Source organism: Cryptomeria japonica, chromosome 4 (assembly GCF_030272615.1).
Source record: "Cryptomeria japonica chromosome 4, Sugi_1.0, whole genome shotgun sequence".
NCBI classification, from domain to species: Eukaryota; Viridiplantae; Streptophyta; class Pinopsida; order Cupressales; family Cupressaceae; genus Cryptomeria; species Cryptomeria japonica.
Window position 1 is genome coordinate 403,207,977 of NC_081408.1, and position 17,660 is coordinate 403,225,636.

Consider the following 17,660-nt stretch of genomic DNA (forward strand, 5'->3'; position numbering starts at 1 on the left):
TGGAAAACCTACTATATTAAAATCTCAAAACAAGACCAAAGATGAAAAAGTATGAAAATAATCATGTTGCATAATATTGGAGAGAAGAGATTCTCTTTAAATTAAAATATATAAAAATTTAAAATATATAATTTCAAGAAGGTGAAAAGAAGTAGTTAATCAAAAGTATATAAAGGATATAGTCAAAAACATTTGGAGCGCTTACCAATAAATAATAGAAAAAGCATACTAAGAAATCAAAGCCATTTGATGCCAAAATGTAAGAATTAATGATCTAGATGCCCCGGTGGTGGCTATTCTTTGATTGTGTTGCGAGATATGATCGCTGTTGACTTCTTGACGTCCCACTCATTTGTTGCAGGGTCAAATCTGCATGTACTTGTCATACTAGCATCCAACATGCAACACAATAGTGTAACCTTCTAGAATTAATGGGTCAAGTGTTTTATACAAGGAGCACTAATGAGCATCAAAAGGCTGTGAAATTCATTTGTATTACCTAGTACCGCAATTATCATGACCGCGGAGTGCATTTCTGGTCCAATGGACCCATTTTGGGCCCCAGCATCTAGCAAGGTTTGGAAAACTTTACCAGGTTCTATGATCAGATAGTATAAAAGGAATAATCAAAGAAAAAGATTCAAAGAAAGAAATTGAGAACATGTTAATGCCAATTTCAATATCAAGGTTCTTATAGGGGCAAACTAAGTAATGTTCCTAAAAGTTCCCTTGGTTACCAAAAAAATTGTAATCTGGGTTTCAAGCGACTTTACATTTGGAATTAAAAGCCAAGTTTTAAGAAACTGCTGACCTTAAAGGGAAATAACAAAAACCAAAGCGTGACTTCTCTCTGCCCTAATACAGGTCTCAGAGAGGAGCTTAACTCAATGGTCCAAACCCTATCAGGAGTTCATCAAGGTGCCCAAGCGGGAGAGAGAGAGACAAAGAGGAAGAGGAGGAAATCCTCAAACAGATTCTCGACCTCTTTCTCAGGGTAGTGAGGAAGTTTTGCAAGGGATGTTGGGTGCCTTGGAAACAATCCAAGATAGTGAAAGACAAACAGAAAATACTGAGAGGGGGAGGGGGTGAATCAGTATTTTAACATTTAAAAAATTCATGAAGACATAAAACTGAAAACAAGATTCCCAGAAAGACAAAGACACAAAATGTTTATCACGTGGAAAACCCTTTCGAGTAAAAAACCATGGTTTACTGATTTGCAAATGAATGGGCACCAACCCAGTTACAGTAAAGAGCTTCAACTCTTACTTATCGAGGCTTCAACCTCTATAACAAACGAAGCACCAACTTCTGATTACAAAACTTCAACAATTCACTGAAAGGCTTCAACCTTCGCAGAAAAGATTAACAGGTTTGAGAAGTGATATAGCTCTTTGATAGCTGTTGATTTTCTCTGTTGAGTACCTGCAAGCTCTCCTTAACACAAATTTAGTAATTACATCAAAAGTCACTCTTGTTACTATCCATATATCATACTCCTCACGCTTCAGCTATGAACATTTCATCACTATAACAGAGCGTTGTACAGAACTGTTCATTAACAACTTTCTATAATATGCACTTCGCTGTATAAGAAGTGTATCAACGTGACATTGTCAAAAACAATCCTCTCAGCTCGATGTAAAAGCAAAATCACTAACGAAATCTCTCAACTGCTGTAATGAATTTACATATACTCATGAAACCTCTCATATGCTTATACTGGATGACAGAACAGAAGCATTGCCAAAGAAAACTGCGACTAAGTCGAGACGGACCACAATCCAATCAAAGGAACTCACAATCTTTCAAAACCACCCAGACATGGAATGGTTAACATATATCTCGACTCTTCCCATACCAAAACCGAATAAGCACCCTCACACCTTAACTTCAGCCGTACCCAACTTGACTCACTTAAAATTAGAGTAAACAGCCCATCTCAAAATTCTCGGACTCATCCCAGTCGTATCCTCCACATAGAACTAATAAGACGAGCCGATTTTTTTTAACTGAGATTTTTTTACACTAAGATAATAATGGCGCAAATTAAAAATCGCACATCTCTAAGTCGGCAAAAGTAAGTCATAAGAAGAAAGCGTTGCCAACCGTTAAAATTCCCGACACGCCAATCAAACCAGCCCAGACATCCGAAATCTGTGTTGAGGAATAAAAACAAAACTTTTTCGGCAAAAAGAGAAGTCTGAAGGAAGTAAGAACCAGAATCCACGATTGGAGAATGTGAATTGACGCCAAGAAGAGATAAAACCAGCAATTTTTTTTTAAAACACCAAGTAATTTTTTCGAACCACATACTATACTTCAGTCTCATAACGCATTCTCAGAAAAAGACATCTTAGATTTCAGTTGCACGAACTGAAATAGTGAATCATTAACATTGCGAAAGATTAATGTTTTTGCACAGGTCTTACCGTTACGTGAAAAGAATGACAACGTGGTTCTTTACACTGCAAACACGCAGGAATAAAAAATGCACAGAAACAGTGAATCATTAATACTACCAAAGATTACACAGCACTTACGTTACACTGCATACTCCTCTTGCCATGATGACTCAGAAAGATGCTCAAGTCAGGTAGAGAAAAAAAAACGCCACAAGAGCCTATCCACACTCAAAAAGATTCAGAAGAGTTTGTTCGAACAACTCAAAGCCAGAGTCGAACACCAACAGCTATGCCAGGAATAGAACATTCTGTGCAAACTGAAATGCAGACAAAACCAATTCTGCAAAAAACCAAGTGGCAAGCAATAAACTGGGAAATAAGTGTCAACTCAACTCCAACAATGTGACAGTTGATCAAATAGACATCAATGACAATAAAATTAACATTCTCCCCCTTTGTCATTGATGGCAACCCATGAAGAAATAAACCACACTAAAACACTCCCCCTGTCTTTGTGCTCCCCCTTTGACATCAATGACCTGAAATAAAACTGCGAACTTGAGAATAATAAGGACATCTAATCCGGGGCATGAAATATAACAATGAATACTCCCCCTGAAACCAAACCACAAATTAGTGATGGAGTGAAATCACTCCAAGTTTCTGCCTTAAATATTCAAATGTTTCCCGTGAGAGGCTTGGTGAATATATCAACAACCTATTCTTTAGAGCGCACATATTTTAGCTTAACAATCTAATTAGCAACTTGTTCCCATAAAAAATGATATTTAATAGGAATATGTTTAGTACGAGAGTGCAAAACTGGATTTTTCGAAATATCAAAAGCACTCGTATTATCACATAAAATAGAAATTGGTTCAGCATACTCAACCCTAAAGTCCTACAAGGTATGTTTTATCCAAATAACATGTGTACAACAAGATACAACTGCTATGTACTCAGCTTCAATTGTGGATAATGAAATAGAAGCCTGTTTTTTACTAAGCCAAGAAACAAGACAGCCACCAACAAAGAAAGCACCACCACTCATGCTCTTTCTATCATCTACTGAACCTCCCCAATCTGCATCAATGTAGGCTGTTAGTGTAAAATCTTGACATTTAGATACCATAAACCAAAATTCATTGTACCCTTAAGATACTTAAAGATTCTCTTCACCGCTTGCACATGAGTATCTTTTGGTGTAGCTTGAAACCTTGCAAAATAACTAACTGCCTACATAATATCAGGTCTAGTAGCTGTAACATAAAGCAAACTGCCTACCATAGACCTGTAATAAGTTTGATTAACGTTAGGAGATTCATCATCTTTACTGAGTTTACATCCAATTATCATAGGAGTACTGACAGGATTACAATCTTCCAGTCTAAACCTTTTCAACATCTCTCTTATATACTTGGTTTGAGAGATAAAGATACATTTTTTTGTTTGATGTATTTGCAAACCCGAGAAGAAAGATAGCTCTCCTAGCATAGACATTTCAAATTCTTTCTTCATATTGGTTGCAAATTCTTTGTACATACCTACAAAGTCACTGCCAAAGATTAGATCATCCACGTAAACCACAACAATCAACATGTGCTACCTTCCTCTTTCACGTAAAGGTTGTTGTTCGCAATTCCTTTTCTAAATCCCTACTGTTGTAAGTACTTATCCAACTTGTCATACCATGCACGGGGAGCATGTTTAAGGCCATACAATGCCTTTTTCAACTTACAGACATAATCAAGTTTGTCAGTCAAAATAAATCCATCAGGTTGTTCAACATAAACTTCTTCACTCAAGTATCCATTAAGAAAGGCAGATTTAACATCCATTTGAAACACTTTAAACCCTTTATAGGAAACAAAAGAAAGAAAAAGTCTAATAGCTTCAAGAAGTACTATAGGAGCAAAGGATTCGTCATAATCTACACCTTCTACTTGTGCATACCCTTTACACATCAAACGTGCTTTATTTCTTACCACTTGACCTTCCTCATTCAGTTTGTTTCTGTAAACCCATTTCGTGCCTATGACATTCTTGTCTTTGGGTCTTGGTACAAGCTCCCATGTGTCACTCTTTTGAATCTGCTCAAGCTCTTCTTTCATAGCAGCTATCTAGTGCTTATCAGTTGCTTCTTCAAAACACTTAGGTTCAAACATGGAAAGTAATAAAACATCTTCATCTTCAAAATAGTTAGCATTCCTTCTAGTAGCTCTAGTTCTATTTTCAAGTAAAATCTGATCAACGGGATGATTTCTTTGCACAAATTTAGGAGCCTTGAAAGAAGTCTTACCATGATCACTCTTTGACTCGTTTTCAGAATGTGTACCTACTGTCCCATTTTGCACACTAGAGGAAGGAAGGGTATTTGCTGCTCCTGATTGAACATTCTTAGGACTATTTTGTGTATTGCTACTTGTTGTCCCTGCTTGTGTTTGTGAAGAAGGCTGAACAACACCTCTTGTTTCCTCATTTTGAACACTGCTATCACCATTTCCATTCTTACCACTAGTGTTAATAAGCTCATGAACTTTAACATTAACACTTTCTACAATTTTATGCAACCTTTTATTAAAGCATCTATAAGCTTTAATTTTAGATGAATAACCCAAAAAGATGCCTTCATCTGATCTAGGATCAAATTTACCTCGATTATCATCATCTCTTTTTATAAAACAGGTGCTACCAACAATTTTAAAGTACCTTACAGTTGTTGGTTTACCTTTCCATAACTCATAAGGAGTTTTATTATGCTTTGCTCTCAACAAACCTCTGTTTTGAATATAGACTGTTTATGAACAGACTCTCTCCAAAAAGCATCACTCACTTTGGCCTCGTTCATCATGCTACGAGCCATTTCTTGAACTGTTCTATTTTCCCTCTCAACAACATCATTTTGTTGAGGTGTTATGGGTGATGAAACCTATCTTTTAATCCCATTCTTTTCACAGAAACTGACAAACTCATTAGAAGTGAATTCACCCCCATTATCAAACAAAAACACTTTATTTTTAAATCCTTTTCATTCTCAACTTGAAAGCTTTAAATATTTCTAAAGCTTCAGATTTCTCTTTCAAATAAGTAACCCAGGTCATGTGAGAAAAATCATCTATTAACAACATAAAATATTTTTCACCTTGTAAACTTGCTGTCCTAGTTGGTCCACACATGTCAATATGGACTAACTCAAGTGGTTTAGTGTTGGATAAGTCTTTGGATTTAAAACTAGTTCTAGTTTGCTTACCCATCTTACCGTCTTTGCAAATAGTATTTGTTGGTTTTCCAAGCTTCGGCATGTCTCTAACAGCTTCTCTCTTACTAATTTGAATCAGATTATCAAAGTTCATATGCCCAAGTCTTTTGTGCCACAACAATGTTTCATCTAGCTGACTCAAAAAACATTTTTCATCATTAGAATCATCAAGAATATATAAATTATTTGCTGCTCTAGTTGCATTTGCAATATGTTTCCCACTTTTACAAGATCATATCCGTGATCACATAACTGACTAACACTCAACAAAATATGCTTCAAACCTTTAACATACGAGACATTCTCAACCTTTGTTTCTCCATCATTTAAAACAAGAGTACCAATACCTGCAACTCTTGCTGAAGAGTTACCTCCAAATCTAACTTTACCTCCGTTCATTCTTCTAAGAGATTGAAATTTGTTCTTGCCACCAGTCATATGCCTGGAACAACCACTATCAACATACCAAATGTCTCTCTCATTTTGTGCTAAAAAGGTAGTTTGCACAACTAAAGACATTTCTGAACTTGGCTTCTCCTTTTTCCTCCAGACTTTGACATTCTCCTTTGCTTTCCCTTTGGCATCCACCTTCTTGGATGAATCTATCAAAACATTCTTACAAAATTTTGCAGAATGACCAAGATTATTGCACTTATAACAAACAAAATTATAATTCCTCAAAGGAGCAAAAGGATTTTGATTCACAAAACTAAATTTTTTTTTAGGAAATATTCTGCAATTTACAGACTTGTGACCAAAATAGTTGCAAAAGAAACAGTAACCATGAAAGTAAGCATTGTTATATCTAGACATATGAGCTTGTCTAGCATTAGAAAACTTGTTTAAGTTACCATTTTTGTTATTAGGAATAAAACCAGCATTAGGATTTCGTTGTTCACCTCTAGAGGATTTAGAACATTGACCTTCATCATGGCCAACTCACTCTTATCAAGAGACTGCTTCTGAGAGCTCAGCAGACCATCCAAAGTCATAGTACTATTCTGAAAAGAGTTCTCATTACTAAACTATTGTGAGGATTTTTCAAAATTTCTCAAAGAGACAACTTCACTTTCAAGTTTTTCACAAACAAGTTCCTTGTCTTTGAGTTGTTTCCTAAGATCTTCAAGCTTTTTGGCTTCTTCAATTTGCACTTTTAGCTTTTCAATAAATTTTTCAGCAACCTCTAATGCAGTGATTTTTTCAAAAACCTTGTTACTTTCCTCTTGTAGCAGCACTTTCAAACTTTGTTTCTTCTTTCTAAGCTTCTTTATTTCATTTAGAACAAAAATAAGTTCTTGTTCCAAATCAACCTCAACTTCTTCATCATTTTCAGACAATTTTTCTTCTACAGCCATGAAAAGGACTTCATCATTTAAAGATTCTCCTTCACTTGCATCTAACGAGCTGCTCTCTTCTTTCGAGTAAAGACTTCTTTTTGAAAAGCAAAACTTTTTGCCTTTCTTCAAGAATTTCTTCTTGTTGTTTTTGTGTTCATTTCCACAACAACTGTCCTCCTCCTTCTCATAAGGACATTTTGAAGCAAAATGCCCTTTCTTGCTGCAGTTAAAACATGTTAAAGACAGTTTGCCTTTAAACTTATTGGAACTCTTCCTAGATTTTCTTGCAAGGTGAGCTTCTTCACCATCACTTTCTTCCTCTGAACTATCACTAGATGCAGGACTTTTCTCCTTGCCCTTCTTCGATACTTTGAAAGCAGTTTCTCTTTTTGACGATTGAAAGCAGTTTCTCTTTTTGACGATGCTTCAGCACTTGTTCTCATTTCATAAGTCGTCAAGATCCCATGCAACTTATCAACTGTAAGCTTATCAAGTTCTGTCATCTCTTCAATCGCTGACACTTTAGCATCAAATATTAAGGGCAACGATCTTAAGATTTTTGGAACAACTTTATCATCCAACTTTTCTCCTAAACCTTTCAAGGAGTTGACCACTTCATCAACTCTTAAGAAATATTCAACTATGCTCTCCTCTTCTCACATTTTAAGAACTTCAAACAGCATTCTGTGTGTCTAAAGTTTTGCATTTTTAACCTTTTCATCCCCTTCGTAAGCATTCTGAAGTTTTTCCCACATAGCTTGAGCAGAGTCACGATGCATGACTTTGACAAACTCCGATTCAGACAAACCACACAAAATTGCATTCATGGCCTTGGCATTGTTTTCAAAGGCCTTCTTTCCATCATGATTTGTAGGTGGTTGAGAGGGCAGAGTGTACCCATTAACCAAACTCGTATAGACATCAAAACCTAGAGACATGATATATGTTTTCATCCTAACACTCCAAAAAGCATAGTTAGACCCATTGAACAAGGGAGCTTTGTGGGTAGCTAGACCTTCTAGAGGATTCATAATAAACTATTAGAAACAAATCTTCAAGCTTTTAAGCATTGATAGAAGATGACCTGCTCTGATACCAATTGAAAGATGAACAGAAAATACTGAGAGGGGGAGGAGGTGAATCAGTATTTTAACATTTAAAAAAAACATGAAGACATAAAACTGAAAACATGATTCCCAGAAAGACAAAGACACAAAATGTTTATCACGTGGAAAAGCCTTTCAAGTAAAAAACCACAGTTTACTGATTGCAAATGAATGGGCACCAACCCAGTTATAATAAAGAGCTTCAACTATAACTTATCGAGGATTCAACCTCTATAACAAACAAAGCACCAACTTCTGATTACATAACTTCAACAATTCACTGAAAGGCTTCAACCTTCACAGAAAAGATTAACGGGTTTGAGAAGTGATAAAGCTCTTTGATAGCTGTTGATTTTCTCCGTTGAGTACCTGCAAGCTCTCCTTAACACAAATTTTGTAATTACATCAAAAGTCACTCTTGTTACTATCCATGTATCATACTCCTCACGCTTCAGCTAAGAACATTTCATCACTATAACAAAGCGGTGTACAGAACTGTTCATAAACAACTTTCTGTAATATGCACTTTGCTGTATAAGAAGTGTATCGACATGACATTGTCAAAAACTATCCTCTCAGCTCGATGTAAAAGCAAAATCACTGACGAAATCTCTCAACTACTGTAATGAATTTACATATACTCATGAAACCTCTCGTATATTTATACTGGACGACAGAACAAAAGCATTGCCAAAGAAAACTGTGACTAAGTCAAGACAAACCACAATCCAATCAGAGGAACTCACAATCTTTCAAAACCACCCAGACATGGAACGGCTAACATATATCTCGACTCTTCACATACCAAAACAGAAATAAGCACCCTCACACCTTAACTTCAGCCGCACCCAACTTGACTCATTGATAATTAGAGTAAACAGCCCATCTCAAAATTCTCGGGCTCATCCCAGTCATATCCTCCACACAGCAGTAATAAGACATGCCAATTTTTTTTTAACTGAAAATTTTTTACGCTAAGATAATAATGGTGCAAATTAAAAATTGCACATCTCTAAGTCGGCAAAAGTAAGTCATAAGAAGAAAGCGCTGCCGGCCGTTAAAATTCCCAACACACCAATCAAACCAGCCCAGTCATCTGAAATCTGTGTTGAGGAATAAAAACAAAACTTTTTCAGCAAAAAGAGAAGTCGGAATGAAGTAAGAACCAGAATCCATGATTAGAGAATATGAATCAATGCCAAGAAGAGATAAAACCAGCAAATTTTTTTTAAAACACCAAATAATTTTTTCGAACCACATACTATACTTCAGTTTCATAACGCCTTCTCAGCAAAAGATGTCTTAGATTTCAGTTACACGAACTGAAATAGTGAATCACTAACACTGCGAAAGATTAATGTTTTTGCACAGGTCTTTTTGTTACGTGAAAAGCATGACAACGTGGTTCTTTACACTGCAAACACGCAGGAATAAAAAACGCACACTGCACACAGAAACAGTGAATCATTAATACTGCCAAAGATTACACAGCACTTAGGTTACACTGCATACTCTTCTTGCCACGATGACTCAAAAAGATGCTAAAGTCAGGTAAAGAAAAAAAAATGCCACAAGAGCCTATCCACACTCAAAAAGATTCAGAAGAGTTTGTCCAAACAACTCAAAGCCAGAGTCAAACACCAACAGCTGTGCCAGGCATAGAACATTCTGAGCAAACTGAAATGAAGACAAAACCAATTATGCAAACAACCAAGTGGCAAGCAATAAACTGGGAAATAAGTGTCAACTCAACTCCAACAAATAGACAGCTGATCAGATAGACATCAATGACAATAAAATTAACAGATAGGCTTGCAGCCCAAGAAGCTCAATTGAATCAATTGGATAGGAATCATCCAGCAAATCAGAATGAAGGGAATGATATACCCTAGACTCTTTGAGGGCATACCTTGAAGGCAATGAAGCAGATTGGAGACTGCACCTTTTATTAAGGACTTAAAGAAGCAGCCTCCACCAAAATTTATTAGCCAAGACTGGGGCTATACAGCCAAGGCTTGACTAGCAAACATGATAAAATATTTTGGACTTCAAGAACTGGCTCCCGATGAAAAGGATAGAATTGGAGTGTTTGAATAAGATGAGTATGCCTTTCTATGGTGGAAGCACCTAAGTGCATTAAAGGGATCCCCACTAGAAGAATTATCATTAGGGTTGTTAGAATAACAATTCAGAGAAAAGTGCATTTCTACTAATCATAGGGAAAAGAAAAGAGCAAAATTTCAGTTATTACAGAAAGGCAATGGTTTTATAGAAAATTACAGGACAATATTCGTGAGCCTTCTCCACTACATGGACTATGTGCTAGACAACAAATCCCAAGAAATTCATTTCAAACTGGGGCTTCGCGACATGCTTATGTATGATGTTAATATGATAAATCCTCTTGATCTTTCTCCTGCCATAGAATCTGTCCATAGGGCTGAAGAAAAAGATAAGTCAAAAGTAAACACAGGCAAGAGTACAGGGTTAAAAATTGTAATGTCCCATTTTGACAGCTATGCAAAATTAAATTATTTATTTATTTGTATTAAATTATTTATTTATTTGTCTTAAATTATTTAAGGAAATTAATATTTATTAGTAATTATTTTAATAAAGCGATTTTTGGTTAAGAGTAAAATATTTATAAAATCACTTTATGGCTAAAATGTTATATAATTATCATCGGAAGTTGTCAAAAGCAGTTGCCCAAAATAATTTAAAAAAAGGGAGGCTTGGAAAGGAGAATTCATTCAGGGAAATATTTATTGAAGAATATTGGAGAGTTGTGGCTTTTCAGGAAGTTTAAGGACGAATATCCTCGAGGCTTCTCAGAGAGTTGGACGGAAACCCAATCTCTCTACTGGGTGGATTCACTTCAGGATTCGTGCATGATCATAATAAAGAAGATTTGTAAAGTCTTTTGAAAAGACAAATTTCAGGATATCTTCTATGATTCGGATTCTTTATACAGAAGGAGGGGTCAGAATTAAGTCTGGACAAAGAAAGGTTAATCAGAAGGATTGGACTGAATAACTCCGGGTGCAATACCAGCATTCAAACGTAAGGTTTTTGTAGAAGTTTATGTTATTTCTTCTGACTGACGGCATGGCATTTCCCTTATTACTTTGCAATCTTTATAAACCTTCTATTGGTCATCAAGGTCTTTTCTTATTGGTGACAAATGAGGAACAACCTATCTAACCTGTGCATGCTCGTAGCCTGACTAAGAGTACCTGTGGCATTGTTCTTGTAATGAAATTCTGGCAATATATATTCTATAATTAGGGTATTGGATAGTGGGGGAGCAATAGAATATTTTTAATTCGTTGTTTGTCGCGTCTGAGTTAGTGACTGAGCCGCACATGTAACTAGAGGACTCTTCTGGCGAATTAATATTACATTATCTGTGGAGACTAATGTGCTTGTGTCAGGAAACTGTACGCTGGGTATAAAATTCATATTCGAAGAAAGGGCATTGGGCTATTATTTTTATTAAATATTTGGAAACATATATTTGAATAAATACCAACTCGTATAAATGCTTGAATGTGAAGAATATAGAGCAAGTGGTCGTCAGTGAATGAGACAAAGGTGATTTCCTTTAACATTGGCAACTGCATGTTGAAATTATAGCTAAGTTCGGATTACATGTAATTATATCTTGCTATGAATATTGGGCAAGACCTATATAATGTAACTTGTGGATAGGGCAAGACCTATATAATGTAACTTGTGGATAGGACAAGACCTATTGAATGTAACTTGTATTTAAGCAAGACCTATATGTAACTTGCAACTGTATTGGACAAGACCTATATGAATGTAACTTGTAATCTATAGGTTTGATCCTATTCTTGGCGGCAAAACAATAAAGCCAACCTAGGTAAATTGGGAGGCTATGTCACATATATATACAAAGCATCATTCATGCTTATTACATATTTTCATCCCACACAGTGATATCCTTCAGCGACAATTAGAGAATACATTCAGCAGTAATCAGCGAATCCATGCAGTCATCAGCGAATACATTCTTATCAGCAGCGAATCATCTTCTATGCTCAGTGAACTGCTTTCTGGAAACAGCGAACTCCACCTTGAGGACAGCGAACCTTATTCAGAGGACAGCCAACTAGATACAAAGGGCAGCGAACCTTCTTGAGGCAGTGAATTGATCTGCAAATAGTGTATTGAATCAGCATTCAAGTGTACTGCAGATAAGTCATTTCATTACTGTGTATGCCCTAGTTTGAGTACTCCATACTACTGTTCACATTCTGCAGTTCTGATTGCTTCAAGTGTTGAAGCAGATTTGTAAAGTCTCGAACTGATTTGTCATAATAAGATTTGAGATTATAGCTGGGTTTTTCACCTCCACGTGGGAGGTTTTCCTAGGGTATTCTGGTGTTCTTTATGTGTATTGATTTTTGGTTTTCTGATTTTGCTATCTATATATTACAGTCTGATCCTAAAACTAACACTGCAGACTAAGCGACTCACACTTATTTGCATATCTTTGTGTGGTGTATATACAATATTATTTCATTGGTGTAGCATAAGGGGTGGTCATTAGTCCCATTCAAACCATATTTTATTTCTCTGCTTCAACCGTTGTCATCATATTTGCTTGTAGTGCTTTACGAACGAGGAATTTCATATAATATTATTGCTGGCTATTTTGTGGGAGGTTTGGAAGTCAGATTTGAAGAAATTCTTCCTTGAACAGAGAGGTGGTATTCCTGGATGGGAAGGAGAGTATTTGAATGTGAAGTTCATAGTTTATATTTCTGCCGTATCTTAATTGCTGAGTTCAATATATGTTCTTCTGTGCACCATCCAAACAAAAAATTTATGTATTGGGCGTAAGAGTGACTTATTCCCAGCACCAGCATGGTTAGAAGTCTGCTCTTACTGTTTGCAAGGACAGAGTTATATGTAAAAACGGTATCTGAAAATATCTTGCACAGCTATCTTATTTACAGAACGATCAATGATCAAAGTGTAAGGCCAAAATCCTTTTGAGTACATGTTTATGTTCTTTGTTCATTCTCTGTAACGTGCTATTTTGGAATAACTTGCAGTCAATCCTTACAGTCAAATGTTATCTGTTATCTTAGGATAAGTTGGTCTGCAAATATTTGAGTTTTAGCTTGCAAACTGTTCGTCAAAATGTCTCATTACTATTTATGGAATCTTGAGATGCAACTGTAAATGATTTTATGCCAAAAAACTTACAAGAAGAAGTCCCATGGCAAATGTGCTCCAAGTTTCCAACTTACAGGCAACATGCAAACTATTTAACAAAATGTTAATTTGATCAGAGCAAAGTTTGATTAAATTTAGAAAGGATGGTTACAGAAATCATCAAAAGAACACTAAGAATTTCAGTAACAACTCAAACCCAAGGAAGAATTCTTACCAACCTACTGCCAAACCAACAAAAGGCAGAATTCAAGGAAGTACAGTAACAAAAATCAGCCTTCTCAAAGGGTTGTAGCAGTAGAGATAACACCTGCAACTGGGGTGTATAAGATTCCTATTAACGACTGCTGGAACTGTGGCAATGACCACTAAGTCAGGGACTGTCCTAAGCCAAGAAGAGGATAAGGACTCTACCATAAGATATATGCTGCTGTAGAAAACTAACAAGTTTACCAGTAGACCTCTCTAGTAGAAATAAAAGGTAAAATCTGCAATGCTTTTGTTTCTATTTTAATTGATTTTGGTGCTATTGACTGATTTATTTCACCTAAAGTAATAAAATAATATGGAATCGTCACTAGAACACTCAAAGAAGCGGTATGTGTCAAGCTAGGCACAGGATATAAACAACCTATCAAGCAATGCACGATCAACTAAGGTTGGACCTAGGTGAATTTAAGACTAAATTAAATTTTCTGGTATTACCATTGGGCTGATATGATTTTAATCTTGGCATGATATGGTTGCATGATCACACAGCCTAGGTAGATTGTACTAGGAAGTTGGTACAGTGCTTTGATGACCAGGGATATCTGAGAACCCAGCAAGGCATCAAAAAAAAGCCAGAAGTTAAAACCATACCATACTTGCAGCTACCTAAACTGAAAGCAGTTAGAAAAAGGCGTCAATCGTACTCGATTCGGGTTGAAATCACTAAAAATCAGTGTAAACCAGCCTAAATGACCATCCACTAGAAATTGAGTATACCACTACTAATTTTGTATGGGAATGTGTTTCTGGGTTAACTTCTGGGTATGCCTCCCAAAAGGAAGCTAATTATTTCCATAGATATAGTTTATGGATCTGCTCCTATATCCAAAGCACCCTATAGAATGAATGCATTAGATTTGCAAGAGCTAAAGGCTCATATCAATGAATTATTGGAAAAAGTATTGACTAGGCCAAATATCTCCCTAGGTGCCCCTACCTTGCTCCTCAAGAAGAAAGATGGTAATATTAGGCTATGCATAGATTATAGGATGCTGACTAAAGCCACCATTAAGAACAAGTAACCCGTACCAGGAATAGATGATCTATTTGATCAAATGAAAGAGCCAGCTGTCTTGTGAAATATAATTCTAAGGTATAAATATCACCAGTCAAGGAGGGTCAAGGTGTAAACATGGGAAGGTACATCAAATAAAGAGGTTTCCAAATGCAGTAGAATGAACAAAGAAAACATCCAACAACTGAAGCCAAGATTGCCCTTAAAGAACCACGTCTTGCTAGAAAAATATAACCTCTATCTATCTGCGAGTTTCACAATTTAGAGTGCCACATACAAGAAATGACAAGTGGGTGTCCAGCACACAAAAAGGCCAAGAGAATAACGGAGGAGGATGGAGAGCCCTTTGTTGGATGAACCACAAGAAAATTCCTCCAATGCCTACAAGGTGGCAAAAGAGTTATCTTGAATTTGATCTACTGCGTTTGTTCTAGAGTCTGTCTGATGCAGCTTCATGATACTTGACTAGTTATAATGTTGATAGCACTTAGAGTTGCTTGGTGCCAACAGGGGCACATCCCAAGGTGCCCAGGTGATGTCCCCGATGTCCCTGGCATCCTAGTGGCATAGGACTTGGAGGGGATGTCCTTTTTCTGGAATAGAGAACCTGTTCCATTTGGTGCATAGAAGTTTTAATAGGTATAGGAAAACACTGCTAAAAACCCCTAAAAAGCTAAAGGGGAAGGATTGACGTTGCAAATCTAGCACATTGCATTTACTGTTTACAATTTCAACTGCTTTTAGTCTGTTCACATTATTTCAATAGTTGTCCTCCCATGGTCCCACTCTTGTCCCCAGAATTAAACATAGTTTTACCTCTTTTCCGTCCTCGAAAAAGCATCCCTGCACCCCCACATGCACGCATTCCCACATCCTAGAAACTCAGAGAAACAATATTTGGTACTAATTAGTACTTACACGTCACCTAGAAAGCTATCCTTTTGAGTGCTGAGTGCTCTAGGTCGCAAACAAAAGTGATGGTGGCCAAAACCGGCGTACACATATGTTTATGTGGATATAAATGTTAGCTTGTGTATCTTTTTCAGCAGAAAGTTTTAAAGAAGTTTTTCCCTGATATAATCAATGTTGATCAGGGTATGAATGGTTCCCAAATATAATGAGAAAAGAACTGCACAGTAACTGCCTATTGTTGCCCTAAATGTTATCAAACGAATCCACATTATCTTCTTTTTTTCTAAATAATCCCTTTAAATCCATCTTTCCACATTCTCCTTTTTCAGTCTCCTCGTTCTCAATTTATTGTTACAGCTACTGGTGCTGTAAATACTGTAAAGAGTCAATTTGCACCAGTACAGTCATGCTATTCAGGAAATTACAGTTTCGATGCTACGATTTATTATGCATAGATTAGATATTTTTGAATTTTCTGGTGACTGAAAATAGGCTAATTCCTCTAGCAATGTGAAGGTCGGAATGTATGAACAGAAAACACTGCCACCGTATGCCATCCATTAAATATCAGGAATTGTATGTAATTGTTAAAACTTTACGAAATCTCCATTATAGTAAAAACATTAAAGGAATTTCTGAAAACAGCTACCCAATTTTTATAAAAGCTCAAGCATGGGACCCTGTAGAATCCTGCTGCCCCTAAGTTTGAACCGGCAAACATTTCCATTCCAATGGCCTTTCAACATGCTAAAACATAATTAAATTGAGTGCCCATAAAAACAATTAGACTTTGTTTTCCAGCCCAATTTAGCATAAGAGATACTCGTGGAAGCATTATCTGCTTTGATTACCAAGAAATTGGAGGATAGCCGGCTCCTCGTGCTTTTCCGAATCCCCTTCTCCCTCCCCCGCGGAAGAGGACCAAGACAAGTATTGGATATTGTTAAACGAGGCTTACAGAAGGTCGCTGTCATTCCTATTCCTGTTGCTATTGCAGCTGCAATTGAAGTAGCCATTAATTCACCTTCACTTCCTTGCCTATGCCCATGTTGGGAGCAAAATAGCCATTTATACTCCCCATTTTGGTAATTGTAATTTTCGAACGCATTAGTCCAATTTCTTATTTCCTAATGCAATGATTAGTGCCCAAAATGATGATGTTTGGTTTGGAGGTTGTAAATGAGTGGATTCTGACTTCTTTATCACCACATATTGGAAGAGAGGGGTTTTGATTTTCTCATTTATATATTCTTTCAGATTATTTTTACAAGTTGGAAGTGAGATGATATGAATTTTGAAATTCATATTCTTATCTTTTCAATTATTTATTATAAGTTTATTAAAATGTAAAATATTTCAAATTATGTTATATAAAAAGATAAAAAATAATTTATTATTGCATAATTTATAAATTATTAAAGAGCTAAATTATGCCTGACATCATCATAAAAGTATGATTCAACATTGAATCAATGCTCTAGATATATTACATGATTGATTCTTGTCTTTCATTATTGTTTTATATCTTAATTCTACAAGAGATGTTTGACCTAAGGCGAAGAATTATAGCATACTAAGCATTTAAACAATGTTTATCAACACCTCTTTTTCAAACACTTTTTGTAAACATCAAGGTAAATAGCTTCCTAGAATTAAAATTAGCAAACTTTATATCCACACAATGTTCAAATTTGCAAACACAAAGGTTGGTTCCATAGGCATAGAAGTGAACCAAGGGAATAGACAATAATTTCTTCATCCTAAAGTAATTGTTTAGCATGGCCTAATTTTTCAAACACAATGGTGAAGCAACTAGTGACATATATCAAAATCAAATAATTGAGAATATTAATGTTGTGTTTCTTCATTACCTCTTCCAAAGTTGCAATCCTTTTATTAAAAACTTTGCTGTTATGATTTTGTAAATTACAAGAAGTATATTATAGTCTAGTTTTATTCTTGGAATTGGAAGTATTATTTCCTCATTGTGAAGAGATTGTGGTTGATGTGTTATTTTTGTTATTTAGCTTAGATGATTGCTCATTTTTTAAAATTGGTTCAAAAGTAAAATAAGCAATTAGTTACAAAAGAAAAATGAGAGAAGTGGAAGTATAACTTATATTTGAATCTTGAAAAGGAAAAAAAAAGAGT

The 17,660-nt window shown here is 35.9% G+C and overlaps 1 protein-coding gene across 6 annotated transcripts in view; it reads right to left on the reverse strand.

Annotated features, from left to right (window-relative positions):
- Positions 1–16,597, reverse strand: part of LOC131074686 (uncharacterized) — a 104,509-nt gene extending 87,912 nt beyond the window's left edge. For 2 of the 6 annotated variants that reach the window (XR_009113103.2, XM_058011365.2), the window contains exon 1: positions 16,361–16,594. Coding sequence is in view for 5 of the 6 variants with exons in the window: in XM_058011365.2 (XP_057867348.1) it covers positions 16,361–16,525 (165 nt within the window). In the remaining variant the exon portion in view is untranslated. Of the gene's footprint in view, positions 1–16,360 lie in introns of all 6 variants that reach the window. The other 4 variants (XM_058011366.2, XM_058011367.2, XM_058011368.2 and 1 more) reach the window with 3 other exon arrangements.
- Positions 16,598–17,660: the final 1,063 nt, after the last annotated feature.